General features: G+C 36.9%; 6 protein-coding genes across 14 annotated transcripts; 2 read left to right on the forward strand and 4 right to left on the reverse strand.

Annotated features, from left to right (window-relative positions):
• The first annotated feature begins 5,360 nt into the window (after positions 1-5,360).
• Positions 5,361-8,313, forward strand: LOC125575186 (F-box/kelch-repeat protein At1g67480-like). 8 transcript variants are annotated; one of them, XM_048760370.1, is made up of 5 exons: positions 5,361-5,573; positions 5,925-5,994; positions 6,079-6,895; positions 7,371-7,689; positions 7,765-8,313. In XM_048760370.1, the coding sequence occupies exons 3-5, from the start codon at positions 6,402-6,404 to the stop codon at positions 8,071-8,073; spliced, it is 1,122 nt and encodes a 373-aa protein (XP_048616327.1). In that variant the 5' UTR covers positions 5,361-5,573; positions 5,925-5,994; positions 6,079-6,401; the 3' UTR covers positions 8,074-8,313. The 8 variants fall into 8 exon arrangements, with proteins under 8 accessions (XP_048616327.1, XP_048616330.1, XP_048616329.1 ...); XM_048760373.1 differs by having other exon boundaries at positions 6,085-6,895; XM_048760372.1 differs by having other exon boundaries at positions 5,449-5,573; positions 5,898-5,994.
• A 214-nt stretch (positions 8,314-8,527) lies between these two features.
• On the reverse strand, positions 8,528-10,131 carry LOC106355902 (PHD finger protein 3-like). The gene has a single exon (XM_048760378.1). It carries the CDS (start codon positions 9,904-9,906, stop codon positions 9,133-9,135), a length of 774 nt encoding a protein of 257 aa, XP_048616335.1. The 5' UTR covers positions 9,907-10,131; the 3' UTR covers positions 8,528-9,132.
• Positions 10,132-10,718: 587 nt separating this feature from the next.
• On the reverse strand, positions 10,719-13,911 carry LOC106353921 (receptor protein kinase-like protein ZAR1). The gene is made up of 2 exons (XM_013793747.3): positions 12,183-13,911; positions 10,719-11,568 (listed from the first exon to the last, which is right to left on the reverse strand). Exons 1-2 carry the CDS (start codon positions 13,681-13,683, stop codon positions 10,907-10,909), a joined length of 2,163 nt encoding a protein of 720 aa, XP_013649201.2. The 5' UTR covers positions 13,684-13,911; the 3' UTR covers positions 10,719-10,906.
• Positions 13,912-20,551: 6,640 nt separating this feature from the next.
• LOC125588528 lies at positions 20,552-21,568 on the reverse strand. Its single transcript, XM_048759919.1, has 2 exons — positions 21,518-21,568; positions 20,552-21,364 (listed from the first exon to the last, which is right to left on the reverse strand). The coding sequence occupies exons 1-2, from the start codon at positions 21,566-21,568 to the stop codon at positions 20,552-20,554; spliced, it is 864 nt and encodes a 287-aa protein (XP_048615876.1).
• An 853-nt stretch (positions 21,569-22,421) lies between these two features.
• On the forward strand, positions 22,422-23,171 carry LOC125588765. Of its 2 annotated transcripts, none has more exons than XM_048760533.1 (2): positions 22,422-22,559; positions 22,727-23,171. In XM_048760533.1, the coding sequence occupies exon 2, from the start codon at positions 22,747-22,749 to the stop codon at positions 23,020-23,022; it is 276 nt and encodes a 91-aa protein (XP_048616490.1). In that variant the 5' UTR covers positions 22,422-22,559; positions 22,727-22,746; the 3' UTR covers positions 23,023-23,171. The 2 variants fall into 2 exon arrangements, with proteins under 2 accessions (XP_048616490.1, XP_048616491.1); XM_048760534.1 differs by having other exon boundaries at positions 22,469-22,588.
• A 61-nt stretch (positions 23,172-23,232) lies between these two features.
• Positions 23,233-24,759, reverse strand: LOC106393284 (p21-activated protein kinase-interacting protein 1-like). The gene is made up of 3 exons (XM_048760532.1): positions 23,998-24,759; positions 23,562-23,859; positions 23,233-23,463 (listed from the first exon to the last, which is right to left on the reverse strand). Exons 1-3 carry the CDS (start codon positions 24,664-24,666, stop codon positions 23,396-23,398), a joined length of 1,035 nt encoding a protein of 344 aa, XP_048616489.1. The 5' UTR covers positions 24,667-24,759; the 3' UTR covers positions 23,233-23,395.
• Positions 24,760-24,918: the final 159 nt, after the last annotated feature.

Raw genomic sequence — 24,918 nt, forward strand, 5'->3', positions numbered from 1 at the left:
TTTGGATCTGTGTTTTAAAGCGTAACAAAAATAAAATGAAAAGTAATTTAGTTAACTTGTGTTTTTGGTTGCTTTAGGTGGAGGGTACAAGAGGCATTTTTATGAGACAAAATACTCTACATGGTAGAAGTATGTCTGAGTATAAATGAAAAGTGTAAAAGTATGTCTGAATGTAATTTTTTCTTACAAAATATCATTCAAAGAGAATTCCTAGAAAAATATATTTGAGGATAAACATTGTGATACAAAATTGGAATCCACCAAACTTAACCTCACAAGATGATCAAGAGATTTCAAACTTTGTTGCTATTCTAAAGTTTTAAAAGGTTAAACAAAAGAAAACAAAAAAGCAAACCTAATGACTATAGCTGTTGAATGAGATTGTGATGTAATCAATCCAAATAATAAAACTAGGAGTAATGGTTATTTCCTGAATCTTGAGAGCTTGGACATGAATAGATGATGTCTTGGAGTGTCTAGATTCATGGAGTAAGTTGTTAAATCTGTGGGATTCCAATAAGGCAATCCGATGCTCGAATCATTTTCTTCTGTGGTTTAGTGTATGCTTATTGAAAATGTGATGTGTATATTTATATGAAAAAGGTCTTTAATTTTCAAGAAAAGTACATAAAAACCGTCAAAGTGACATCCACCAACACTTAATTAGCATTTTTGAACTATTAGAATGATATTTATATCAAAAATAATTTCTAATATGACTTACTTGTTCATCAAATCAAAAATATAATGGACTCCAATACTATTCAGTTTGTCGGTAAAACAACTATGTCGTGAATTTTTTTAATAAGTATAAATAAGCATAATAATAAAAATAACTAAAGTAAATATAAATAGTTTGACATATAACGGCTGATGGTTTTTCATATATCACCAATGACTATTACAATTTCTGATATATCATGCCATCACCGGAAATGTCGGAAACCAACATTAATAATGTCAAAACCGTCACATAACCGGTGATATATCAAAAGTTCAAAACTGTCACCATCAACGATAATTTAAGTTTATCCAGGCCAGCTCAAGTTTGAGTAAAAAAAACAAAAAAACGATAATTTAAATTTATTTTGAATTTTATTTGTTAGTTTTTACTTATTTTACGTATTTTATTTTTTGTTTAGTTATTTTTTTAACCAAAATAATTAATAATTATTGTTAATAATTTTACATCATCTTTTTTTACAGTGACAAGTGAACAGTAAATATTTTCAAGTTTTTGTAATAAAAATATCACTTTAATAATTAAAAATCTTAGTTAAATTAGTTTAAAGTGTAAATGGTTGTCACTGAGATTTTTCCTTTATTTTCTTCAGTGTTTCATGAGACATAAATTAAAAACTTTTTGGTCCCAATGATAAATTATCTTTTTAATTGTTTTTCGTTCAATAATATGATTACAGTTTTTGCTATGACCGCAATACGACGATTCAAAAAGAACCATAAATACGGTGCAAACATTTTAGTTGACGATATCAAGAGGCTGAGCACATCTACCTGTTTCTTCCTCTGCTTCCACGTCCTCTATTTCCTCGTCCCGAGAAGTCCACCTACTTATGCGAGCTATTATGTATGTATTGTTATCTTGTTTTGTTTACACAATGAATGATTGCCACATGCCATGAAAACTTAAGAGTTGAATACTCTCAAAGCCACTTTTTGATTTATCTTTTTACACGTGAAACACTTTGTTGTGGACCAGCAGTAAACTGTGGACAACTTTGCCCTTAATAGACATTTGATGCGTGGATGGATGATGTGTAGACGGGTGATGCGTGGACGAAAATGAGTGTAAAAATTCTAGAAGTTTCATCAGAACAAACTCCACAATAGCTGAGTTTAATGACACAACCCCAACAACAATATTTGTCTGTGGACAGGAAAGAAGATTTTGATTATGTTGTGGATATGGACACTAACATAACCATGAATAAATAACAAGAGAGATCTCTTAAATTTGTGGATAGGAAATTGAAGCTTGATGTGGTGGATAGAGTAGTAACTCAAACACTAAACATTGATGAAAAAAATGTAACATCTTGAAAGGCTATGATATGGATGCCAATGTGTCAACAATATCAAGGATAAACAAATTAATAAATTCAAACCAACTACGACCACATACATGTCTAGGAAAAAAACAAGCTTGAGTGATGAAAACAAAGCTAAACAAACCAAAAAGTTAAAACGAATCAGCTTCTCCTCCAAAACCATCGGTCAAAACGAGTCAGCTCCTCTTCCCGGTGAGCCACACCATGGATTCCGAGCTCAACATTGTCGTGGATGAGCTCGGTGAAGCTGCGGTGGTTCGAGATCGTCACAATCCTCCACCATGAGATATGTAGTATGCTAAATTTTGAATTTTAATCATAATTTTACTCATCCACAAATAGCCGTCCATGTTTACCCATCCATGCTTACCCGTCCATATTTTCTCACACTCACCCACATGTGTCTTTCTATGCTTATATTCTACATGTAATTATCCACGGTCTTCAAACATCCATATATTACTCATCCATAACACAATCATTGAATACATGTACAAGTATATACTTTAAAATATAACAAAAAAAATATATCAAATTGGATATCAAATTATAGAGAATAAAAAGACATAATTTATTATATCAACAAAATTTGTTATATATATTTTTAATTTAAAAATAAGCAAAAATAAAATATTAAGAAGTACATTAAATAATAATAAAGAAACATATTTTATCTTTCCTCTAATCTAAAAAAGATCTAATTTTTTGTTCATTAAGGACAAATCTATATATTCTCTTTGTAGGTCCCATGAAAAAATATCTTACAAATATATTGTGATTTTGGATGTAATTGAAAAATGATAAAATGCTTCTAAATGTAAAAAAATTCATATAAGAATGGGTCCGATAGTATAAACATGTAAGCCTTACAATTAAGAACGTTATATAGAATAATTCGCACGTCTTATGTGTAAGGTTGGCATAAGACAAAGATTGATCCGAGACCTTTTAGTTAAGTAGTAAGGTAAGGATTTAAGATGTCAATACTTTTCGAGTTTGATCTACATGCAATGCGAACCTTAAATACATTGCTACATGCAATGCGAACCATAAGCAAACATTTTTTATTTTATTTTTTCAAAAAAAAAAAATTGTTTGCTTATGATCCATTTACATATTCGAAAAGATGATCTATTTGTAGACTGCACATATCTTCAAATGATTAGTTTGAACTTATTTATAGGTTTGGGATTAATCATGTATCTTCGGAAAAGGCAAAGATGGATGATAAATGTATATATTCCAGGATAACTAAGAATAAAAGTTCACGGGATAAGATTTTTTTTTTTTGTTCAACAATTCACGGGATAAGATCGTATTGGTTTTTTTTTCCTTTTCTGCCTTGGAAACTGACGTGGGTTTGATGTGGTGACAACGCTATTTATTTACTTTAATTTTTCCAATTAACATACATATATCAGAGTAGAAAACATATCTTAATTAAAAACAATAAAATTGGTTCGACCAGGTTTTAACTTCTGAGTTCTGAATAGTTATCAACCCTGATATGCTCCTGGTTAGCAGCTTCTATTTTGGACTTAGAGTGAGGTCATTATAACTGTGTGGGAAAAGGATTGTAAACTGTTAAAATTAACAATCGATAATCATCTCTCTCTCTCTCTCTCTCTTTCTCTCTCTCTCTCTCTTCATGTTTTGGAAAATTTAGAAAATATCTAGGCTGTCGCTTGTAAATCCTTAAGCGAACAAATTATCAAGACGTTTATGACCATATGTACATTGTAGTCAAACAAAGAATAAATGGTTATTCAGTTCCATCAACAAATGATTGTAAAGTACTTTATGAAGTAATAAACCAAACGACCCTATAAATGATATTACAGAAATGTATTCTTGAATGTAAATGAGGTTTTATATGGAAAATCCTCATTCAGAAATTTGAAATTCACATGTATGAATTGAAAGGTCCAAATGATTCACAATAATCTGGTGTATATCTTACAAACTCATAAAGTATATAGACCACCTTTTTTTACCAAAAACTCATAAAGTACATAAACCATTAGTCTCATCAAATCAGTACTAAGATAGTACTAAAATATGATGGTTAAAAGAACAAGTTTTGTAAATCACCTTTCTAATCCACCACCTACTTGGGTAAGCTTTGTTTTATATACATCTATTTTTGAAATCAGATTTAATTGCAAAACCCTACCACAAAAGTAATCATTCTTGATGATTTGATGAACTCAATTTTTTTTTTCTTTTCAGTGAATAATACACATTTCTAAACGGGTAATATTTTTTAATCTAAGCTATGATAATACTAAAATGAATTTGTTTCCTCAAGCATATTGGAAGGTTACAAAGAAAGAAGGATAAAGCTGGAAGTGAATAGATGCAATGGCACACGACTTTAACAGAGCCTCATGGTCCCACAGATAGAGACAAAGGGGAAGGGGTCAAAGGGATACGATTGCATGTTCATTTGGAATCAAAAGATCTCCACCTCTGTTGATAGAAAAAAAAGATCTCCAGCTCTGATGAATTTACTTAATTTGAATAACTTGAAAACCGACTGGCTTATCAAAATAAGGTTTTTCAAAAGGATTTTTTTTCAATTAATCATCAAAAGTTACATCCAGTAATTAATCATATGTACAATACAACTACTGAGTGATTTAAACTATAATAAACTCATATATATGTATATATTAGAAAAGGCAGGTTCCTTGAATTAAAGTGTGGTTAAATTGAAATGAATCCACCAGTGTTATTGTGCAACATACTAATCCATCATAGAGTTTTGATCACTTCTTCTTTCATATAGGTGTAATTTACTAAACAAATGAAAGAATCGTAGATTTGTGATAAAAATCATCTTAATTATTATTGCTCCTTTGATTTTCTTCGTTTGTTGTCCTTGATTGAATTTAGGTATTTGATATGATCATTATTATTATTATATTAGTAGACTATGACAGCGATCATAACCAGATTTCAAAGTTATGAACATAATTTTTTTTAAACATTTAAAAAAAAATACAAATAGAGAAAATGAATCTTTAATTTCAGTACTCAAGAGAAAAACAAAGTTATAAACTTATAATAGGAGTTTAATAGGACAAAGTATAAAAATAAAAATGGAATCTGGACATAAATGTCATACTTTATTTGAATCAAGACATGTCGTGTTTTTTTTCGGTGTCTGAATTAGAACATGTCTTGTGTAATCTAAAGTATATGGAAAAATATAAAATACATAAAGAAGTAAAGTTGACCAAAAAGAAAAAAAATACATAAAGAAGTAAATAGTGATGGGGTGAATGTGACGTGGTGAACTAGTCGACATTATTATCTTAGACTTAGAGCGATCCACCGCATGCTGCTTCCTTCCTGTGATTTTGCTTATTTAAATAATTCATAATCTCACGTTCCCTTTTAATTCCCACCATTATTATTCTCACATCTTCTCTCTCTGTCAATGTTATCTTCTCTGCACCAACTTCAACGCATAAACACGACAAGGCTTCCCATATTCTGTCGGTACGTTCAATCTTCTTTCTCCTTTTTTTATCTCTGCTATTTCTTTCCGCTTCATTCTATAAATGTCTTAGCCATTTTAGATCTCTATTTTTATAAGTTTCCTCTTTGGAAATGGATCATCCGCTTCAGGTCTGATCACCATCCCCATTGATTCCTCCATTTTACTGTAATTTTTTTTTTTGATTTTGGTATTTCTTATGTTTATATACGGAAGCACTGATCTTGAGATCTTGACCAAGTTTCTGTTAGAATTTGAACTTTTCATATTTTCAGGAAATAATTGATATTCAAATTTCTTATTGGTTCTTCTTGACTTGGTTCAAGAATTGACTTCTGGAAAAAAAATTGCAGAACATTCACAAATTCTAAAGATGGACGTTGTGGGTGGCTAAATCTCCTTCTCTAGCTTGACCTTTTAATGGTATGTCTTCTTTCTTTTCTACCTGCAATCTTGTAACTCTCTTTCTTTGTTGTTGACATTATCTTTAATCTTGTTTGTTGGTAGATACAGAGATGTGTCTGAGAAGAAACAACATTACTTTAACATCAATCTTAGGTCCTAACTTTTGTACAAGCGAAGCCATTGGTATGGGATATGAACTAGATTTTGCTGGACATCATCATCATCATTCATCAGTTGTCTCTACAATAGTCCTCTTCTCCGCTACATTATTCATTCCTTTATCTTTGAAAATCAATATACGTGACGGCTTTCACGAAATTCTTTAATAACATTTTCATACACACAAAAAAACTTACTTTTAGTTAGAAAAAAAAATTGTATTGGGAGATTTGTCTATCTCTCTGTTCAGAAGATTAGTCAAAAATATGCAAGCTTTTGTAAGTGGGAAGAAAAGGGTTGTAGTAAGTAACGGCATGTGTTTCTCCAAAGACAATCTTGATCTTGGTTCTGAGAATTACGGGGACGACCCTTTAATCCCGGGATTGTCTGATGACGTGGCAAAGATGTGTCTAGCGCTGGTTCCGCGTGCTAGCTTCCCTTCCATGGGACGTGTCTGTAAGAAATGGAGGTATGTTGTGAAGAGCAAAGAGTTTATTACTGTGAGAAGACTTGCCGGTATGCTTGAGGAGTGGCTCTATGTTTTAACAACGAAAGCTGGAGGGAAAGAGAGCCACTGGGAGGTGATGGACTGTCAGGGACATAAACTATCATCTCTTCCACCTATTCCCGGTCCTGCTAAAACAGGGTTTAAGGTGGTTGTGGTTGATGGGAAACTCCTTGTTGTTGCTGGTTGTGCTTTGATCAACGGTTCTCTTGTTGCATCTTCTGATGTTTATCAGTTTGATACTTGCCTCAACAGGTTCGTCTTCTTCTTGATTTCAGCATCCTTTGTGAACTTTGATCTAGGCCTGCGGTTTTGAACTGAACCGAACTCGTCAAACCAAACCAAACCAAAATTTTTGGTTAGTTTGGTTACGAATACGATTTGGTATTAGTCGGGTTTTCAAAAGAAATTGTGAACCAAATTTCAAACGGAACTAATCGAATAAACCAAAATTTGAATCAAATTAAATAAACTAACTGAAATTATCCGAAGTTAGCCAAAATTTTATCCGAAAATATAATCAAAATCCAAAACTTCGGTTAGTTTCGGTATAAACTTCTAAAACGAACCAAACTTTTTCCAGTTTAATTCGGCTAGACTTTGGTGTAACCAAACTACCTCAATTATGAGCTACCCGAATTACGAACTATCCAAACTATCGGAACCCGCATACCTAATTGAGTGGATTTTTATGTTCAAATATGTTTGTTTTTTTTTGTAATAAAATCAGCTGGAGTAAACTAGATGACCTGAAGGAAGCACGCTATGAATTTGCTTGCGCTGAGGTGAATGGGCTTGTTTATGTGGTGGGAGGTCACGGTGTTGATGGTGAGAGTCTGTCGAGTGCAGAGGTGTATGATCCAGAGACTGGTGTCTGGACTTTCATAGAGTCTCTGAGGCGTCCGAGGTGGGGATGTTTCGCTAGCGGCTTCAACGGGAAGCTCTACGTGATGGGTGGGAGATCCAACTTCACGATTGGTAACTCTAAACTTGTTGATGTGTATAACCCTCAGTGCGGCTCCTGGTGTGGCAACAAAAACGGTTTAACTGTAAGTCTTTTGAGTTTTTTTATCATTGAGTATGATTCTACAGTTGTTGATTCTAAAATTTGAATATGTATGCAGATGGTGACAGCTCATGTTGAAGTAGGAAAGAAGCTGTTCTGTATTGATTGGAAGAACCAGAGGAAGATGTCAGTGTTCAATGCAGAAGATGAAACTTGGGAAGTGGTGGCTCTTCCGCTTTCAGGAAGCTCCAGGGCCGGGTTCCAGTTTGGTAAGCTGAATGGGAAGCTTCTGCTTTTCTCATCTCAGGAAGAAGCTGGTCGCAGCACATTACTGTATGATCCGGATGCTGCACCAGGCAAGCAGTGGATGACATCTGAGATAAAACTGTCTGGTCCGTGTGTATGCAGCGTCACAATCACAGCCTGATTGATGTGAGCTTTATCGATACCATTGTCGTCGTTACAATTTCTCCACGAATACAAATCAAAGAGAGCATTGTATCTTGTATAAGTTGATACACTGGTTTAATACAGTTTAAATAAAGTGGAGAGTGTTTTGTTTGAAACTGCTTTAGTGTTGTTGTGGTGTTCCTCCACCGTTTGTTCCTTGTAACATATGATTGTGTTGATTTATGTTTAATTTGTGATGGTAATTATGTTGATTGAACATAGAAGCTACAGCTCATATGCTATATTTTTGCCAACATGTAATCGTAGTCTTAACTGTGAGTGTGACAGTATGTTCTCTATAAACCAACCATGACTGAATATGAAAAAGCCCTATATCAAAACTGGTCTTCTAACTTGCGTCTGTAGTTTTTTCCTTTCTTTTCTTTTTTTAGCTTTCATTTGGAGAAATTTCAAAAGCTGGGATACTCTTCGGACATTATTAACAAGGTAACGCAGACCAGCCTGTGAAGAGACGTGTGCCTTTGCGTCTTCATAATAGTTTCTAACCATGCACGTTCCTGTATTTTTGGTTACATGCTCAAAGTTAAATATCATGTCACGGATACCACATACATCATGTATTCATACCTTATCAAAGCAGTTTTGGAGTTAATTTCAATAGTTCACTACTTGCAGAAGAAGCTGATGAGAGTGGTAAGAGTTCAAAATATTGGAGCTAATTTCAAACTTCCTCCTAGTGAAGCATATTAACCAGTACGAGATGATTCCAACAGACGATCCAATCGCAACGGTATCAATTTTCACTCTAGGACGAATGACCAAGTTAAATCTAGCAACGAACATGTTAAAGTTGGTCTTGTTGTATCTAATGAGACAACGCTGAAAATAAGATCGGAAACTTTGTATAAAATTTGCAGAAGTAGTGGCAAGGTACTGAGAAACTAAATTTGTATTTTACAAACAAGGCAGAGTTACGAACTAAACCATTCAAAAAAGTGTTTATACATTGAGACAACACTAAGACAAGAGACTAATTAATATACAATTTAATAAACTGAGAATCTATATTTTGTGCTCAAGTCATGATCATACTGTCTGACTGAAACATCATCATACTTTTTACTCGATTCTCTTCCCTAGCTCTGGCTTTCTCTTTGATGTTTTGAACTTGCAACTGAATCTTGTGGCTAGCCATCTCTTCTTTCTCCATCGTCACCAGCCTCTCTCCACTGATCTCACCGAACATCACTTTCCTTCTCAGGTCTGGGTTGCTGCTGTCTCCCATGTTGAAAAGAATGGATCTGTACTTTGCTTTTTGAGTCCCTTCGAAAGAACCTAGTTTCTCAAACATGGCAGATTCAACGGACGCAGCCACAGTCCAAGAATCGCAAGAAACCACTCCTTCCTTCATCTCAACAGCCACTTTAGACAAGGACTTGTGAAGAATCTCACGCACTTTGTCTCGGTTTGAATCCCCCGTCGTCCTCGAAATCATCTCCTCCTCCACAAGCTTCTTCTCCTTCTTCACAACCGTCCGATCACGAGGTCGTGAACCCTGTTTCCTCCCCGTTGCGTAGAGATATCTGAGCCAAAGAGAGTAAAGAATCTTTCCCTCGGACTGGATTCTAGGGTTTTGGTGCTCCGTGAAAAGGCCGTGGCTCTTTCCAATTTGAGGGTATTTGCGATCGATGACCATCTCGTAAGCAAGCGACTCCGGAGCTCCTCCCAAATGCTTTATGGCTTCGACGCACCTAGAGACCGCAGGAGAGTTCTTAGCGTCTCCTCTCGAAGCAGATTTTGCAGCTTTAGTCGCAGCTTCAAACAGTTCTAAGAACTCATGCTTCTCCATCCTTCTCTCTCTCTCTTTCTCGCGCGAGTGAGAAAATAGGGTTTGTAAGCAACGAATGTAGAGAGAAGAGATTGGTTTGTTAGAAAGTGATCTCACGTGTTTACATATATAAAGAGAGAGAGAGAGTGTCGTAAACCAAATCCTCTGATAGATTTGCTTTTGTTGTGTTGTTTCTCCACACGTTTACTTACTTGGATCTCAAGCCTCTTCTAACTTTCCTTTTCTTTGTCTTCTGTTTCTAACCGTTATAGGATTTTCCATTTTCTTCGACATATATCTTTTCAAAAATTTATTAAAAATTAATATAATCCTCTCAGATCCAATTTTCAAATTCAATGTTGATTTTTGGTTATGATCTATTTTTTCTGGTTTAATCAGATAACTCGGCGGTTTAGAGATGACTAAATAAACCAGAGATTGAAGCCGGTTAGGCAGTAATCGCAATTATTTTATGTCAAAAAGAAAGAAAGTGAACTTCTTGTGTGTTTACTGTCCTCTTACACTTGACAATGTTATTACAGAAATTGTGTGATTAACAAGGTGGTTGTAGAAACTTGAGAAGACGCCACAAGAGAACTGCGTGGAAGTTCAAGGCGGAGAATGCAATCTTCTAATATTAGTTACAAGTGTAACGTTGATCCTTCAACAAGTTGGGGCTGGTGATCACGAATTGCCTTGCTTGACTGGATTGGTTCCAAGACTCCCAAACATGAAAAGTGTAGATTTTTTTTATATATGTAAATATGTGTGTTGTTTTGGAAACAGCGTATTTATTTCGCCAACTTTGCGACATTTCTAATATCTATAAACCATTTGATTGAATATTTCATTTCAATTAATAATTATTCAACAAAAAGAGAAAATAAACACAGATTGAAGACTGGTCCCTAGACTCTCGAGTGAGTTATAGGATCTCGTGTAATTAAGAATTATCGAAGATATACTTATAAAACAGAAAAAATGGACACAAAAAACAAAAAAGAATATGGTTATAACTGGATCATATTTTGTCGATGTTCTCAGAGACGTTCTTCATACGTGGACGAACTTCAGGGTCACCTTCAGTACAAGCAAGAGCAAGATGGAATACGGACAAGACCTGTTGCTTAGCGTGAACTTCTTGAAGCAACATTGGATCAACCATATCCGACAATGGAGTCTCCTCTTCAAACCCTTTCCTCACCCACTTCACCAAATCCGTCACCTCAGCGACCCCCGTGGACGACGAGGACGAGCTCAGCGGCGACGAATCCGGCGACTTCCCCGTAAGAAGCTCCATAAGGACAACACCGAACGAGTACACATCCCATTTCTGAGCAGGCTTGCTTCCAGGGAGACGAGCCTCGGGAGCTTTGTAGCCGTTGGATCTATCTGACGGTTTGATAGAAGTGTAAGGGAGAGCTCCGCCTAAGAAACCGCCGGCCCCAGAGGAGGAGGACGGCTCCCCGGAAGGCGCGGTGATGGTGATGAGACGCGTGAGGCCGAAGTCGGAGATGTAAGGAGTGAAGGAAGAGTCGAGAAGGATGTTGGAAGGCTTGACGTCGCCGTGTATCAACTTTCTTGGGCTGCATTCGTGTAGGTATGCTAGCCCACGTGCCGCTCCTTTTGCGATCTTTAGTCGCGTTGACCATGTTAGGCTAGGTGATGGTTGACCATTCCTCCCTATTTACCAAAGAAATAAAAATGTAAAATAATAAAGTAAACTACGATGAGAAAAAGACGGGTCAACTAGAGGATCCAGCGAGGTAGGTTTGTAGAATCATTACTCTTAACCTACAAGTCATCTCTCTCTCCTACTCCATTGTAAATATCTCATCATTGTTTTTCCTCCCCCACCCATTTTTTTTAATTTTTACTACTTACTTCTGATTTACTACACTACCAAAGTAAATTAAACCACAACTACAAGGCATGTTTGTTTTACTTGTGACTCAAAATATACTATTCAAGAAAAACAAAAGATTCCTGAAAGAGAAAGAAATCTTGGTCCAGTTTTAAAACAAAACAAAAAAGAACAGCAAGCTGATGATTGTTTGAATAGAATATTGAAGTGTTTGTATAGACAAAAACAAAACCAAATAATAATAGAATATTCGAGTGTGTAAGCTTTTAAAGGATTGTAGATGGGATCTTAAGTCTTAACCACTCAATCAGATGTTGACCCTACAAGCAAAACTATGTCACATCTAACCTCAATCTGACGTCAACATATAAAAAAGCGTTGACAAAGTCAACCTAAACTTTACTTTTATGGTCTAAAGTAGTGTTTAGTTTACCTCTAAGTGCATCAGCTAAACTGCCGTTATTGACGAAGTCACTGATCAATAGCTTCTCATCAGGAGCCCAATAATAAGCTCTCAGCTTCACCACATTAGGATGCTTCACCTTCCCCATCGCTTGAACCTCCGTCACAAACTCCTTATACCTCTGTTCTCCTCCTTCTCCAAGCCGCCGTACCGCCACCGGAGCTCCGTTTCCGAGCACCACTTTGTACACTATCCCCAACCCACTCTTCCCAAGAACATACGCAGAAGCTCTCAGAAGCTCGTCTAGCTCAAATGAGAACCCTTTATCGATCGCCACAAGCTCTCCTTCTCCTCTAGCCTCTCCGCCCCTCTCGTTATCCTCCGCTTCTGAATCGTCTTCCTTCGGAAACCCACCGACGCAGCAGCAAGTTTTGCCTTTCTCGGAACCGCCGCCGAGTTTCTCGTTACCTGTGCAGCTGCATCCTCCTTCCGAGTCTTTTTTCTTCCAGTACAAGTAAACTATCACAAGCCCTATTAGGGCTACACTAGCAGCATCAGCTACAGAGATCAACACTATCAATCCCGTGCTCAGCCCTTTTCTCGAATCCGTATTATTCTCCGGGGACTTCCGACTCTCCGGCGAGGTCTTGTCACCGTTCTTACATGACTTTTGTAGAGGGAACCCGCAGAGTTTCGGGTTGTTGAGGAATGCGGTTGGTCCTTGGTTTGAGAAGGACCCGGTTTGAGGGATTTCTCCGGTTAAGTTATTGTTCCTGAGATCGAGAGAGACGGTGACCGGTAGGTTCCCTAGTGATTTAGGGATCTCACCGGTTAAGTGGTTAAACGAGAGATTAACTGTACCGGAGATCGATTTGAGTTCTCCGAGCTCTTTAGGGATCGAACCGGTGAATTGGTTCGAAGAGAGATCGAGCTGCGCGAGACTCTTCAACTCCGGCCAGATTTCTCCCGGAACTTCGCCGGAGAATTTGTTAGCGGCGAGGACCAGTCTCTGGAGCTGTTTACAGTCTCCGAGATCGGGAGAGAGAGCTCCGGAGAGGGAATTTCGAGACAAATCGAGGTTCTGAAGCCTCGGGAGGGTGCAGATCGACGGCGGCAGAGAGCCGGAGAGGTTGTTTCCGTATAGGAAGAGGCTGTGAAGCGCGGTGGCGTTGAAGAGCTGAGTCGGGATCGAGCCGGAGAGCTCGTTATCGTGGAGGTTGAGACGGCGGAGGTAGATTAGGGACCCGAGCTCCGAGGGGATGTAGCCGCGGAGGTGTTTCCCGGCGAGGGAGATTCCGACGACGCGCGGGGCGGAGGAGGAGGAGGAGGAGGAGGAGGAGATGTTCATACAGGAGATGCCGGTCCAGCGGCAAGGATCGGAGTCGTTGTCGTTCCAGTCGGAGAAAGCGGAGGAGGAGGAGGATTGGTCGACGGCGGATTTGAGGGAGAGTAGGGCGAGGCCGTCGGGGGAGAGAGAGAGGGAAGGAGAGGAGTTGATGAGTAGGTGGAGGAGAAGAGAGAGAATGATCATTTCTGTTTTTTTTCTTTTTTTTTTCTTGGTCTTTACTCTGAGAAGTTAATTGAACGGAGAGTGAAGGGAAGAGGAGAGAGTTGTGGAGTTAAGACGATGGTTGAAGGAAGGTGACGGAAGAGACTGGTTGGTCGTGTAAGGGTATTTATTTATGTTAGTTATACCCTTTTTGTCATATTGTAATCAATATTTAATCACAATTTCAATAACATTATTAATATTTAAAAATTAAGGTTGAAAACTTATATCTTACTACTAGTGTTACTGTGGTTTTGTAATCCGTATTCAAAGTTTGGTAGTAGTGTGTTTAGATTGTTCATATTTAAAAATAAAATATGTTATTCAGTTTTCCAAAACTACCATAACATGTAAAGGTTTATCAATTTCTACTAACTGAATGTTAGTATTAGTTGTGACTTTCAGACAACTGAAAAAGGTTTAAAAGAAGTATGGCATGTGGAATTAACTGTCACTGATTGATTTACTTATCTATAAAAAGAGAGAATACAAATGTCATAGTGGTCCTCACAAACACAAAAGACGAGTATTTTTAACAGAGGGATTAAGTGTTGGGATCAAGAACAAATCAAAGAGGTACGGAACGTAATCGTATAAGTAGCTCCTTGGGAACTGCTCCGGTCCCTCACGTAGCCGCCGAGCCAAATCCCGTGTCTTTGACACGTGTTTGTAGTTTCTTAAAAGTCTCAAATATTATAAGGACTTTTTGTTAGTATTATACTTGAGAGTTAAAAACTTTTTCTGATAATTTCAACTTTGCGATCAACTAAATGCGTTTTCATACAATCCTTTTTCCTGTAATCAAATTAGATTAATAGGATCTTTTCAGTAATTGGCATAATCAACTTATAGTATTATTTGGGCTGTGTTGTAAATGTCACCTTACAATCATTAAAACATGCTTAGAAGCAAATGAAAAGCAAGGGATCTATGATCTTATCTTATTTAAGGTTTAGTTATGAGAGACAACTTGCAAAATGAGATTAAATCATGTAATAAATCTAATCAAATTCCAAATATATGCTAATTTATTGTTTGAATTTAAACTAGATCAAGACTTCCAAACTAATATATATAGAACCAAAATTGAACTAAATTAATGCGGTCATTTATCATTTTTGGTATAAATATCCTTTCCCGACCAGTATACGCAATTGTAGGTATCAACTATACAGTACATCAAATATGTTTCTGTCATCTAGTAGTTCGATTTGTAGAATAGACCAACAAACTACCCTCACGTGCTACCATACACATATCGTCTCGGTACGGTGTGAACATCAGAAATACTATATATGTAAAATGATAAACTATAAAACTGAGCATTTGGATCTCTACGTATAATGATGATTTGGAGTGATCTATTATAAGTTTTACACCAAGATTATTAATGATGAATCCAGCATAATGCACTCATCTTTATTTTTTGTGTGATGCACTCATTGATTCCACCATTTGGATGAGTTTCTCTCAAGAAACCGTAATCCCTTTGCTTTGCACCCAAGTTTTATTATTTTCTTATGTTGTTTTTCTATTTTCTTTATTATGATGTATTGATATTTTTGCTCCATATTATCTTTTATGAGGAGCAGAGCTAGACCAGATTTTATATTCACTAAACTTAGGTATGCCTCCAAATTTAAGCAGAAAAAAACTTAGGTATGCCTAGATCGTTTATATGAATATATGTGCGTTGCCATGCTAATATATTTAGATTGAAGCAACATAATAAACTGATTACTCTTCTTGATCCCATATCGAAAATTTAAGAGAATCTTAATTGATATATAAAAGGTTAGAGCCAATTTATATATCATTCGTTTAAGTTAAAAGATCACAATAAACCTAAATTTAACATGGTATTAGAGCGAGTCGATACCCTAACCCATTAATCCGACTGGAAAGTGGCATGATGATGATCCTATGAACTGATGGTCTAAAAAGGCTCTGATACCATGTTAAGTTATAGCAATGGAGTGATTCAAATCATTTATATTTACTTAAATCTCTTTTATGTTTTCAATGTGGGATTTTATTTCCAACACAAAGTCGGTTAAAATATTCATTCTTATCATATTTCTATTGATATTTTCTTATACTACCTAAGTTTTTACGATGCTTGCCGATTACTATGGTTTCAGATGGATAATAAATCTATCACACCTATTTACTAAATTTGGGAGGGGTTGGTGCCATGTTAAATGGGTTAAGGCTCCGAATGCCACACTTATAAAAGCACGACTGTGATTTTATGTGGGGAGCAATGAGTTTTGAAACCGATGCAATTAATGAGTTGTGTATGGGGATATACGATTTGGGTGCAGCGCGATTTTCCTGTATTCTTGAATGGACAAGAAGATGTAGATGCCATTTGAATACAAACGTTATTTATGTTTTAATGATAGATAAATATACTATTATAAACAATGATAAATTAAAAACGATTTCACAGCTGATAATTTTATATCTTATGAAAATTCATATCGTCTGACAACACTATCTGAACCGCACTATAAAAATTACCTTTAATGGTACTCGATGAAATCATTCTCGTGTAGAAATACTAATGAACCCTTAATAAAACCATTTGACTAAAGGAGCTTTCACTACATTATTTATGTTATTATTATTGATTTGTTTGTTTTACATTATTTCCTTTTAGACACTTATAAACATAAATAGTTTTCCCACTAAAACATAAATAATGTTTTCTGTTAAAATGCAATTCCGTATTTTGCGCCATAAATATAAAATATGATTTTTACTCCAAAATTGATTTATTTTTTCTACCATAAAATTTAATTTCTCACAAAAATAATTATGTTTTTCTCTTAAAAATACAAAATGCGAAATCTCATATCTGGATTAGATATTATAATTTGGATTTTTGACGAAAAAAACAAAATCTTATATATTTTTTTGAAAAACAAAATCTTATAATTTTAACAAAAAGATAGAATTTCATGTCAGGAAACAAGTTTACAATTTTGCAGAAAACATAATTTCATGTGTTTTAGAGGGAAACGAGAGTTTTTATTTTTGGCTGAAAATGTATTTTCATGTTTTTCTTCAAAAACGTATTCCTGTTTTGATTTTTTTGTAAAAACTTCATTTCATGGAAAAATGCATTTCCAAATTTTCTGTCAACAAATATTTTCATTTTTGGGATAATTTGATGTGTCCATTCTTTATCACCATCAAGAAACCATACCACTAAGAATTTTTATTACATTTGTTGCATTTCTGGACGTCTGTCTTATTTATTGTACTCCTTACTTCTATCTAATGACTGCTGGTACGACGCAGTATCGTTAATGCATGTATTACTTAAGCTTACCAGAGCCTCATTACAGCCTTCTCTAATGGAATCCACAGCTAATGTGATATTTATGATAAATCACCTTGTTATTAGATAAACGCGTATACGTTGTACAATACTGATACACTGTGGCGTTCGTTCATACATATATGCATCGCCAAGAGTTCGAAGGATTGAACATAATTTTTTTTACAGAGGTTGGAACTATGGTTATTTATGTACATTGTATAGTTAATTTTCTGTCAACTAGGCTGATTACTGAGTAGGAGTGCTTATCAGATATGTTTTAAGTTTATTTGAGAGTTTGGATGTGCATGATCATTTGTTGTTTCTGACACTTCTTTTTTTTTTGTGGACACTGAAAAGTTTGTTGACTGTCTGTTTAATCAAATCCTGTATGTGATATGACTAAGAGCAAAGGTTGGTGATCTGACTAAAGATTGCATCAAAGGTGATGAAACCCTCCCTAGTATATTCCACTCTGATTTTGGTTGGATCGAACAAGGATAGATGGTTTATTTTGGGATAAATAAATGAATGGCAGTTTCTGGATAGATAAATGAATTGTTAGGTCACACTAAGGTTGTGGAATGGCCTCAGATTAACACTCTCTTGTTCTGGATATGACACACCAGTCAACATGATAGGTTGCTGATTTGCTTTGGGTTTACACACTTCCACAATCAGGTTGTTCATAAGTACAATGAATCATCAAATAAGAGACGAAATAATTTTATAAAAATGATGATTAAAACTTCTGGTACAGACTTGACATATTTAAATAGAAAATTCTAAACCTGATGCATGATCAGCATAGAAAACACAAGACATGCTGCATGAACAACACAAAAAGCATAAAATAGACAAGACAATAAATGTACGTGGTTGGGACAATGCTAGTTGCAGCTTCTTCTTCTAATTTTCGTCCAAGGCTTCTACTTCATTTTTCTTGCTCAATATTCTGATCAAACTTAAGCCCAAATATCAATTCTAGAAGCCCAATACGTCCAACAACTAAACTAGTAGTTTTCCTCTGTCTAAAACTTCATGAATGAGCCCAATAAGATTAATAAGAACTCCCACTGACTCTGCAACAATTTCTGTTCCTTTTGATCTAAACAAAACCTTATTGTCTTTGTATTTGCTGATGTTCATGATTGCATCATCCCCTCCTCCTTTGAAAGAATTTGTCCTCAAATCGAAGCCTTCTAACTGATCAAATTCGTTCATGACCTGCTTTCCATGATTTGCTCTGAGCTTGAATGAAGCTGTTTTCAGATCCACAATGTTGTTACCTCTTCCAAACTCACTCCAGATTCCTCCATGTTCAAAAACAACTTGCTGCAGGCCCTTGACAACTCTCAGATGCTCAACAAAGCTGAGCTGAATGCATGACATAGGTTTGATCAAAATTTCAGAAGTCAAAGTCTTAGTATTTTCACCTTGATCAACCAAAATAAGCGCCAATTCTGCTACTGATGAATCTTCAAGCACTTCCTCTTTTCCGTTGGGTTGATCAGGTACATGCACACATACAACTTGTGTTTCCTTCTCTGGTTTCAGACACTGATTGGTTGATTCTGGCACCATTTCTTTTTTCTTCTTAACAAGTTTTTCCTGTCCACTTATAATCGCATGCAATTGAGACTCTTGTGGTTGATTATGTGGTTCGAGCTTTGTATGCAGCATGATCCTCAACTTTGTACTATCAACACACAATCTTCTCATGACTTCAGACACCATAGCCTCCACTTGCAACATACTAATGTTTACTGCAGGTGGATTAGTTTTTCCTTCTGAATCAGATATGGTTTTGCTTAGCTTTGAGTTGAGATGATGATGATGATAGAAATTTCCTAGGAGTTGGTCTCCAGCCATATTGTTCCTTGATAGCTGCAGGGAAGTCTTTTGGTATATACCTCTTATCCATGATGTTCTGAAGCTCATCCCAAGTTGTGATGGCTGGTTTGTTATGAAACCAACGTTTTTCCTCCTCTCTCTCCAACCAACTTTTAGCTTCACCTCTGAGCCTACTAGCAGCCACTGATAACCTTTCATTCTTAGGAATGTGATTGTGCTAGATACATTTTTCCACATTTGCAGGCCAAGAGAGATAGGTTTCATGACATTTTCCTCCATAAAAAAACCCTTGGTATGAACATAGGGATACGTAGTCAAACCCAACAACAGAAAATTCAAAATCAAATCCATAAATGATAAAGAACTTGAAATCAATCCCAGAGAAACAGATAATTTTCTAAATTAAACCCAAAAAAAAAAGAGAAACTGAATTGAAATTGAAAACCAAGAAAACAGAGAAAATATTGAGAAATAAACCCAAAAATTGAATCTATCTCCAGAGTGGTGCTCTGATACCACTTCATGAAACCTTCCCTAGGATATTCCACTCTGATTTTGGTTGGATCGAACAAGGATAGATGATAGATGGTTTATTTTGGGATAGATAGATGAATGGCAATTTCTGGATAGATAGATGGATTGTTAGGTCACACTGAGGTTGCAGAATGGCCTCAGATTAACCACTCTCTTGTCTGGATATGATACACTAGCCAACATGAGAGGTTGCTGATTTTCTTTGGGTTTACACACCTCCACAATCATGTTGTTTATAAGAACAATGAATCATCAAATAAGAGAAGAAATAGTTTAAAAAAAATGATGATTGAAACTTCTGGTATAGACTTGACATACTTAAATAGAAATTCTAGACATGCTGCATGATCATCATAGAAAACATAAGACTTGGTGCATGAAAAACATAGAAAACATAAAACAGACAAGCAATAAATGTAGGTGGTTGGGACAATGGTAGTTGCAGCTTCTTCTTCTAATTTTCGTCCAAGGCTTCTACCTCACTTTTCTTGCTCAATATTCTGATCAAACTCAAGCTCAAATACCAATTCTATAAGCCCAATACGTCCTTCAACCAAATCAGTAGCTTTTCTCTGTCTAAATCTTTATGAATGAGTCCAATAAGATTAATAAGAATTCCCACTGATTGTGCAACAGTTTTTGTTCCTTTTTATCTAAACCAAATCTTCTTGTCTTTGTATTTGATGCTGCTCAGGATTGCATCAAAAGGTATCAATCTTGTGGACGAGAGATCAGATTAGAACAATAGAAAGTGTGATAAGGACGAAGATGAAGATGGAGATGATGATTGGGACTTTCTAGTCCATATTCAAAGTATTGCTATAGAGGAACCACACTTTCTTGGGAGCTCGTCTATTCAGAATGATGATGAATCAAATAAGTCTCAGCAAACTTTTATACATTGTTTGGTAAATTTGTGGAAACATTAGCTTGGAACCAACATAGTAATGAAAATCAAACACTGAATCAAATCATGTAATAAGACGGAGAAGATATGTATATACTATATATATATGTACTTTGTTTTTAACAAATGAAACAAGACATATCAAATTAAACTTGGCAACCCAGAACTTAAACTGTTTTTACATTGAGACCACCAAGATAAGAGACTATAATAAACTGATAATCTATTTATTAAGTCATGATCAGACTGTCTGACTGAAACATCATCATACTATTTACTCGATTCTCTTCCTTAACTATGGCTTTCTCTTTGATTTTTTGAACTTGCATCTGAATCTTGTTGCTAGCCATCTCTTCTTTCTCCATCGTCACCAACCTCTCTCCACTGATCTCACCAATTAACACTTTCCTCCTGAGATATGGATTGCTGTTGTCTCCCATGTTGAAAAGAATCGATCTGTACTTTGCTTTTTGAGTCCCCTCGAAAGAACCTAGTTTCTGAAACATGGCTGATTCAACCAACGCAGCCACACTCCAAGAATCGCAAGAAACCACTCCTTCCTTCATCCCAACAACAACCTCGTTAGCGACTTTAGACAAGGACTTGTGAAGAATCTCACGTACTTTGTCTCGGTTAGAATCCCCTGTCGTCATCGAAATCATCTTCTCATCCACAAGCTTCTTCTCCTTATTCACCACCGGCCGATCATGAGATCGTGAGCTCTGTTTCCTCCCCATAGCATAGACATATCTGAGCCAAAGAAAGTAAAGAATCTTTCCCTCAGACTGGATTCTAGGGTTTTTGTGCTCCGTGAAAAGCATGTGACTCTTTCCAATTTGAGGGTATGTGATGTCGATGACCATCTCGTAAGCAAGTGACTCTGGAGCTTCTCTCAAACGAATCATGGCCTCCACGCACCTAGAGACCGCTGGAGAAGAACTCTTACTGTCTCCTCTCGCAGCAGACTTTTGCTTTAGTTGCTGCCTCAAACAGTTCCAAGAACTCCTGCTTCTCCATCCTTCTCTGTTCTCTCTCTTTCTCGACTGAAAAATAGGGTTTGGAAGCAACGAAAGTGGAGAGAATGATTTGTATTGTTAGAGTTTGACCTTACGTGTTTGTATATAAAGAGAGAGTATCTAAAGTCAACTCCTGATAGGTATGGTTTTGTTGTGTTGTTTCTCCACACGTTTACTCACTTGGTACTCAAGCCTCTTCAAACTTTCCTTTTTCGTTGTACGATTTTCCATTTTCTTCACTTAATTTTATTTATCTTCAAAATTTTATTAAATAATATAATCTTCTGACGGCGGAGATATTCTTCGGACGGCGGAGATAGAAGGTGTTTTGTGGCCTGAAGCCCAGACATATGAGTCTATAAATCGTGAATCTCTACATATTGCAGAGAACCATTTTCCACACGGAGTTAACAAGTGTTATATAGATGGAGCATGGAAGGAACATGATCCTTATACAGGGCAGGGATGGGTCTACAGAAAAGATGGATCAACTGATACTATGATGGATGCAATGTCTATTCGCAGAAGTATATCACCTTTACATGCTGAATGTGAAGCTTTGATATGGACGATGAAGTGCATGAAGACCCTACAAATCTCAGAGGTGGTGTTTGCAACTGATTGTTCTCAATTGGTAAAGATGATGTCTACACCGACCGAATGGTCGGCGTTCACTACACACATGGAGGAGTTTCTGCGATGTAAGGAATTCTTTATTAACTTTATTATCCAACATATCCCAAGGGCACAAAATACTCTGGCGGACAAGCTGGCACGAGGTGCTAGGACTTCGCTATATGCTATGGTTTATGTTGATACAGTTCCTTCGAGGTGGCTCTAGGACCAAGAATTTTTGTTGTAAAAAAAATTATAATCTTCTGAGAAAAAATTCCCAAATTTAATGGTGATTATCGGTTATGATCTATTTTATTTGGCTTAATCAGATAACTCGGTGGTTTCGAAATGACTAAACCAGAAATTGGGAGCTGGTTTACAAGAACCGCAATTTTATCTGGTTTAATCAGATAATTTGGTGGTTTAGAGATGACTAGATAAACCAGAGATTGAAGCCGGTTAGGCTGAAACTGAGAGTTGGTTTACGAAAACCAATAAAATAAAATCGGAACGGACCATCAATTAGGGATTTTCCCATCTCTCTCGGTGATTCTTGATTACGCTCGCCGGATCCTCGCCGCCCGTTGAAAATCTCTCCCAGCTAAAGGCAAGTCAATAATATCGAAGTTCCCTTAGGTCTGCTTCTTTGAGCTATGTTATTGCTTGGGCGATGTATCGTCTCTTTTTGTTATTACATCATTTTGGTGTTTAATTCTTGCGGACAAAGTGTTCGATGAAATTGCTCAATGAACATTTTGCTCTCTTTTATTGCAGGGACAACTCTTGTGTTTATCATGACGAGCCTGCTATGGTTAACGGCAGAAGAAGCTGCAAAGAACAGAGGTAAAGTTCTTTCCTTGTACCGCCAGTTACTAAGGAGCGTGAACTCACCGAAACTGCAGCTTAGTTACGCTTCAAGACTCGCCAAGAAAGCTGAGATTAAGACCATCTTCTTGTTTGGCTCCGAAGAGGTTTCCAAACACAACGTTGCCGATCTCATCCGTACCGGTGAATATGCTCTTTCCCAGTTGAAACAAGGCAAAATCCCAAACAACACTACTCAGTATTGAGCCATGTAGTTGCTTCCATTTGCATTTCTTCATGCATTCACAAACGGTGTGACGCTCTTTTTGTTTTTTTGAAAACATACATTGAATCAGCTTTTACTGTAGAACGTTTTGGTTCAATACAATTTGAATAAACAAGTGATTACTTGTAATGCACAACAAGCCGAGTTAGGTAGGAGTTAATGATTCACATAATGCGATAACTCATGTGAATGATAAATAGTAAGTATGGGTTTCTTTCACAAATCTGAGGGTTTAACAAAATTGTTTGATTGTAATTCGACAAAAAACATACTGGATCATATTTTAAGATTCTACCAAAACTTGTATCAGATAGTTGTCAGCACAAAAGCTTTTAGTAGTCAATAAGCAGCTCTCATTCTGTGTTCAGCCCTTCCTCTAGCTTCTGAGATTTTTGATTTCCAATCTGTGGCCGTCTCATAGCTGAATAAAACAGAGGAAGATGAAGAATTTTTATGTCACAATCTTGTACAGAGCTTTATTTCATTCTCTTTGTATGCTTTGGAAACGTGTAAACTCACAGTTAAGAGCTGACCCGGCAAGACAAGTAAGCCTTGATTTAGTGTTTGTCTCGGCTAATGGTTTTGCATTCTCTTTAGCCGCCATTCGCATGTCCCAAACACGTATGATCCCATCAGAAGATGCAGAAGCAACCAAATACGGATCTTCTGACGCACCGTCACTGTCATTCTTCGTAAGTGTGACGACACCTTTGATCCGAGCTGGGTGAGCATCTTGTATGGAATAAGCAAGCTTCCCGCTATTTGTGTCCCAAGCTGTTATAGCCCGATCCTCACCAGCTGTAAACAGAGTCCCACTCTGTTGCAAATCAATCAAACATTTTAGCTTAAAAAATCTAAATCAAAAACCATCACCATAACAACTCTAAACACAAGTTGAGGAAGACAAGTTACTAAATAGAGACAAAGAGATAGATAAGTAAAGAAAGAATCTCACGTCTCCAGGAGAAGCGCATAGAATACGCTTACGGCTACCATTGTCCAGCTCAAGAAGAAGCTTAGCATCCTCACTCTGATGAACACCAACTTTACTATTCACCACCATGAAGAACCTCTCCCCACTCGGATCAAACTTCACAAGACTCGCCTCGTGCCCCAACCTACAGCAAAAACTCCTCTTCCCCCTCACAAGATTCAACATCGCAAAGCACTCGTCACGGTAAACAGCCAAAGCGAGCTTCCCAGAAGGGTGAATCGATAGATCGTTGACGGCCTTCTTGTGAGGACGAAAGGACTTGAGGAGGACAAAAGGGTCTGTGTCGAAGATCGCGACGGAGCCATCGGCGGCGGCGGAGATGAGATTGCGAGGGAAGGAGAGGGAGGAGGGGGTGTAGAAGGAGAGGGCGGTGATCGAAGCGGTGTGGTTGTGGTCGAGGAGAGAGCCGAGGGAGGAGGCGGAAGGGAGGTCGTAGAGGTGGATTGTGTCGTCGGAGCCGCCGGAAGCGGCGGCGGGACCGGAGCAAGCGACGGTGGTGATGGAGGAGATGTGGGAAGGGTAGGAGAAGAGAGGGGAGAGGGTTAGGGTTTGAGTGTCGGCGTCGTGCTTTGTGGGTTTAAGCTTGAAACCCCATATGAATCTCTCGTAGGAGCCTGCGATGATGCTCATTGCTTTCTCTCTCTCTCACTGCTAGGGTTTTAGGACCGATCTATTTACTTGCTTCTTTGTGTTGTGTCATAAAATGTAATCATAAATCAAACCAGAGACTAAACCGATTAGATTTGTAATAAAGCGGGCCCAACTTATACCCCATGCAATTGAGATGATGATGATAAGCGAAAAAGAAATGCCACGTATAAAAACATGAAATGAAGAGTGAAAATTAAAACAATAGCTCGACTTTAAAAAATCTGATTTCAT

The sequence above is a fragment of the Brassica napus genome, chromosome C6 (genome assembly GCF_020379485.1).
Source record: "Brassica napus cultivar Da-Ae chromosome C6, Da-Ae, whole genome shotgun sequence".
Lineage (NCBI taxonomy): Eukaryota > Viridiplantae > Streptophyta > Magnoliopsida > Brassicales > Brassicaceae > Brassica > Brassica napus.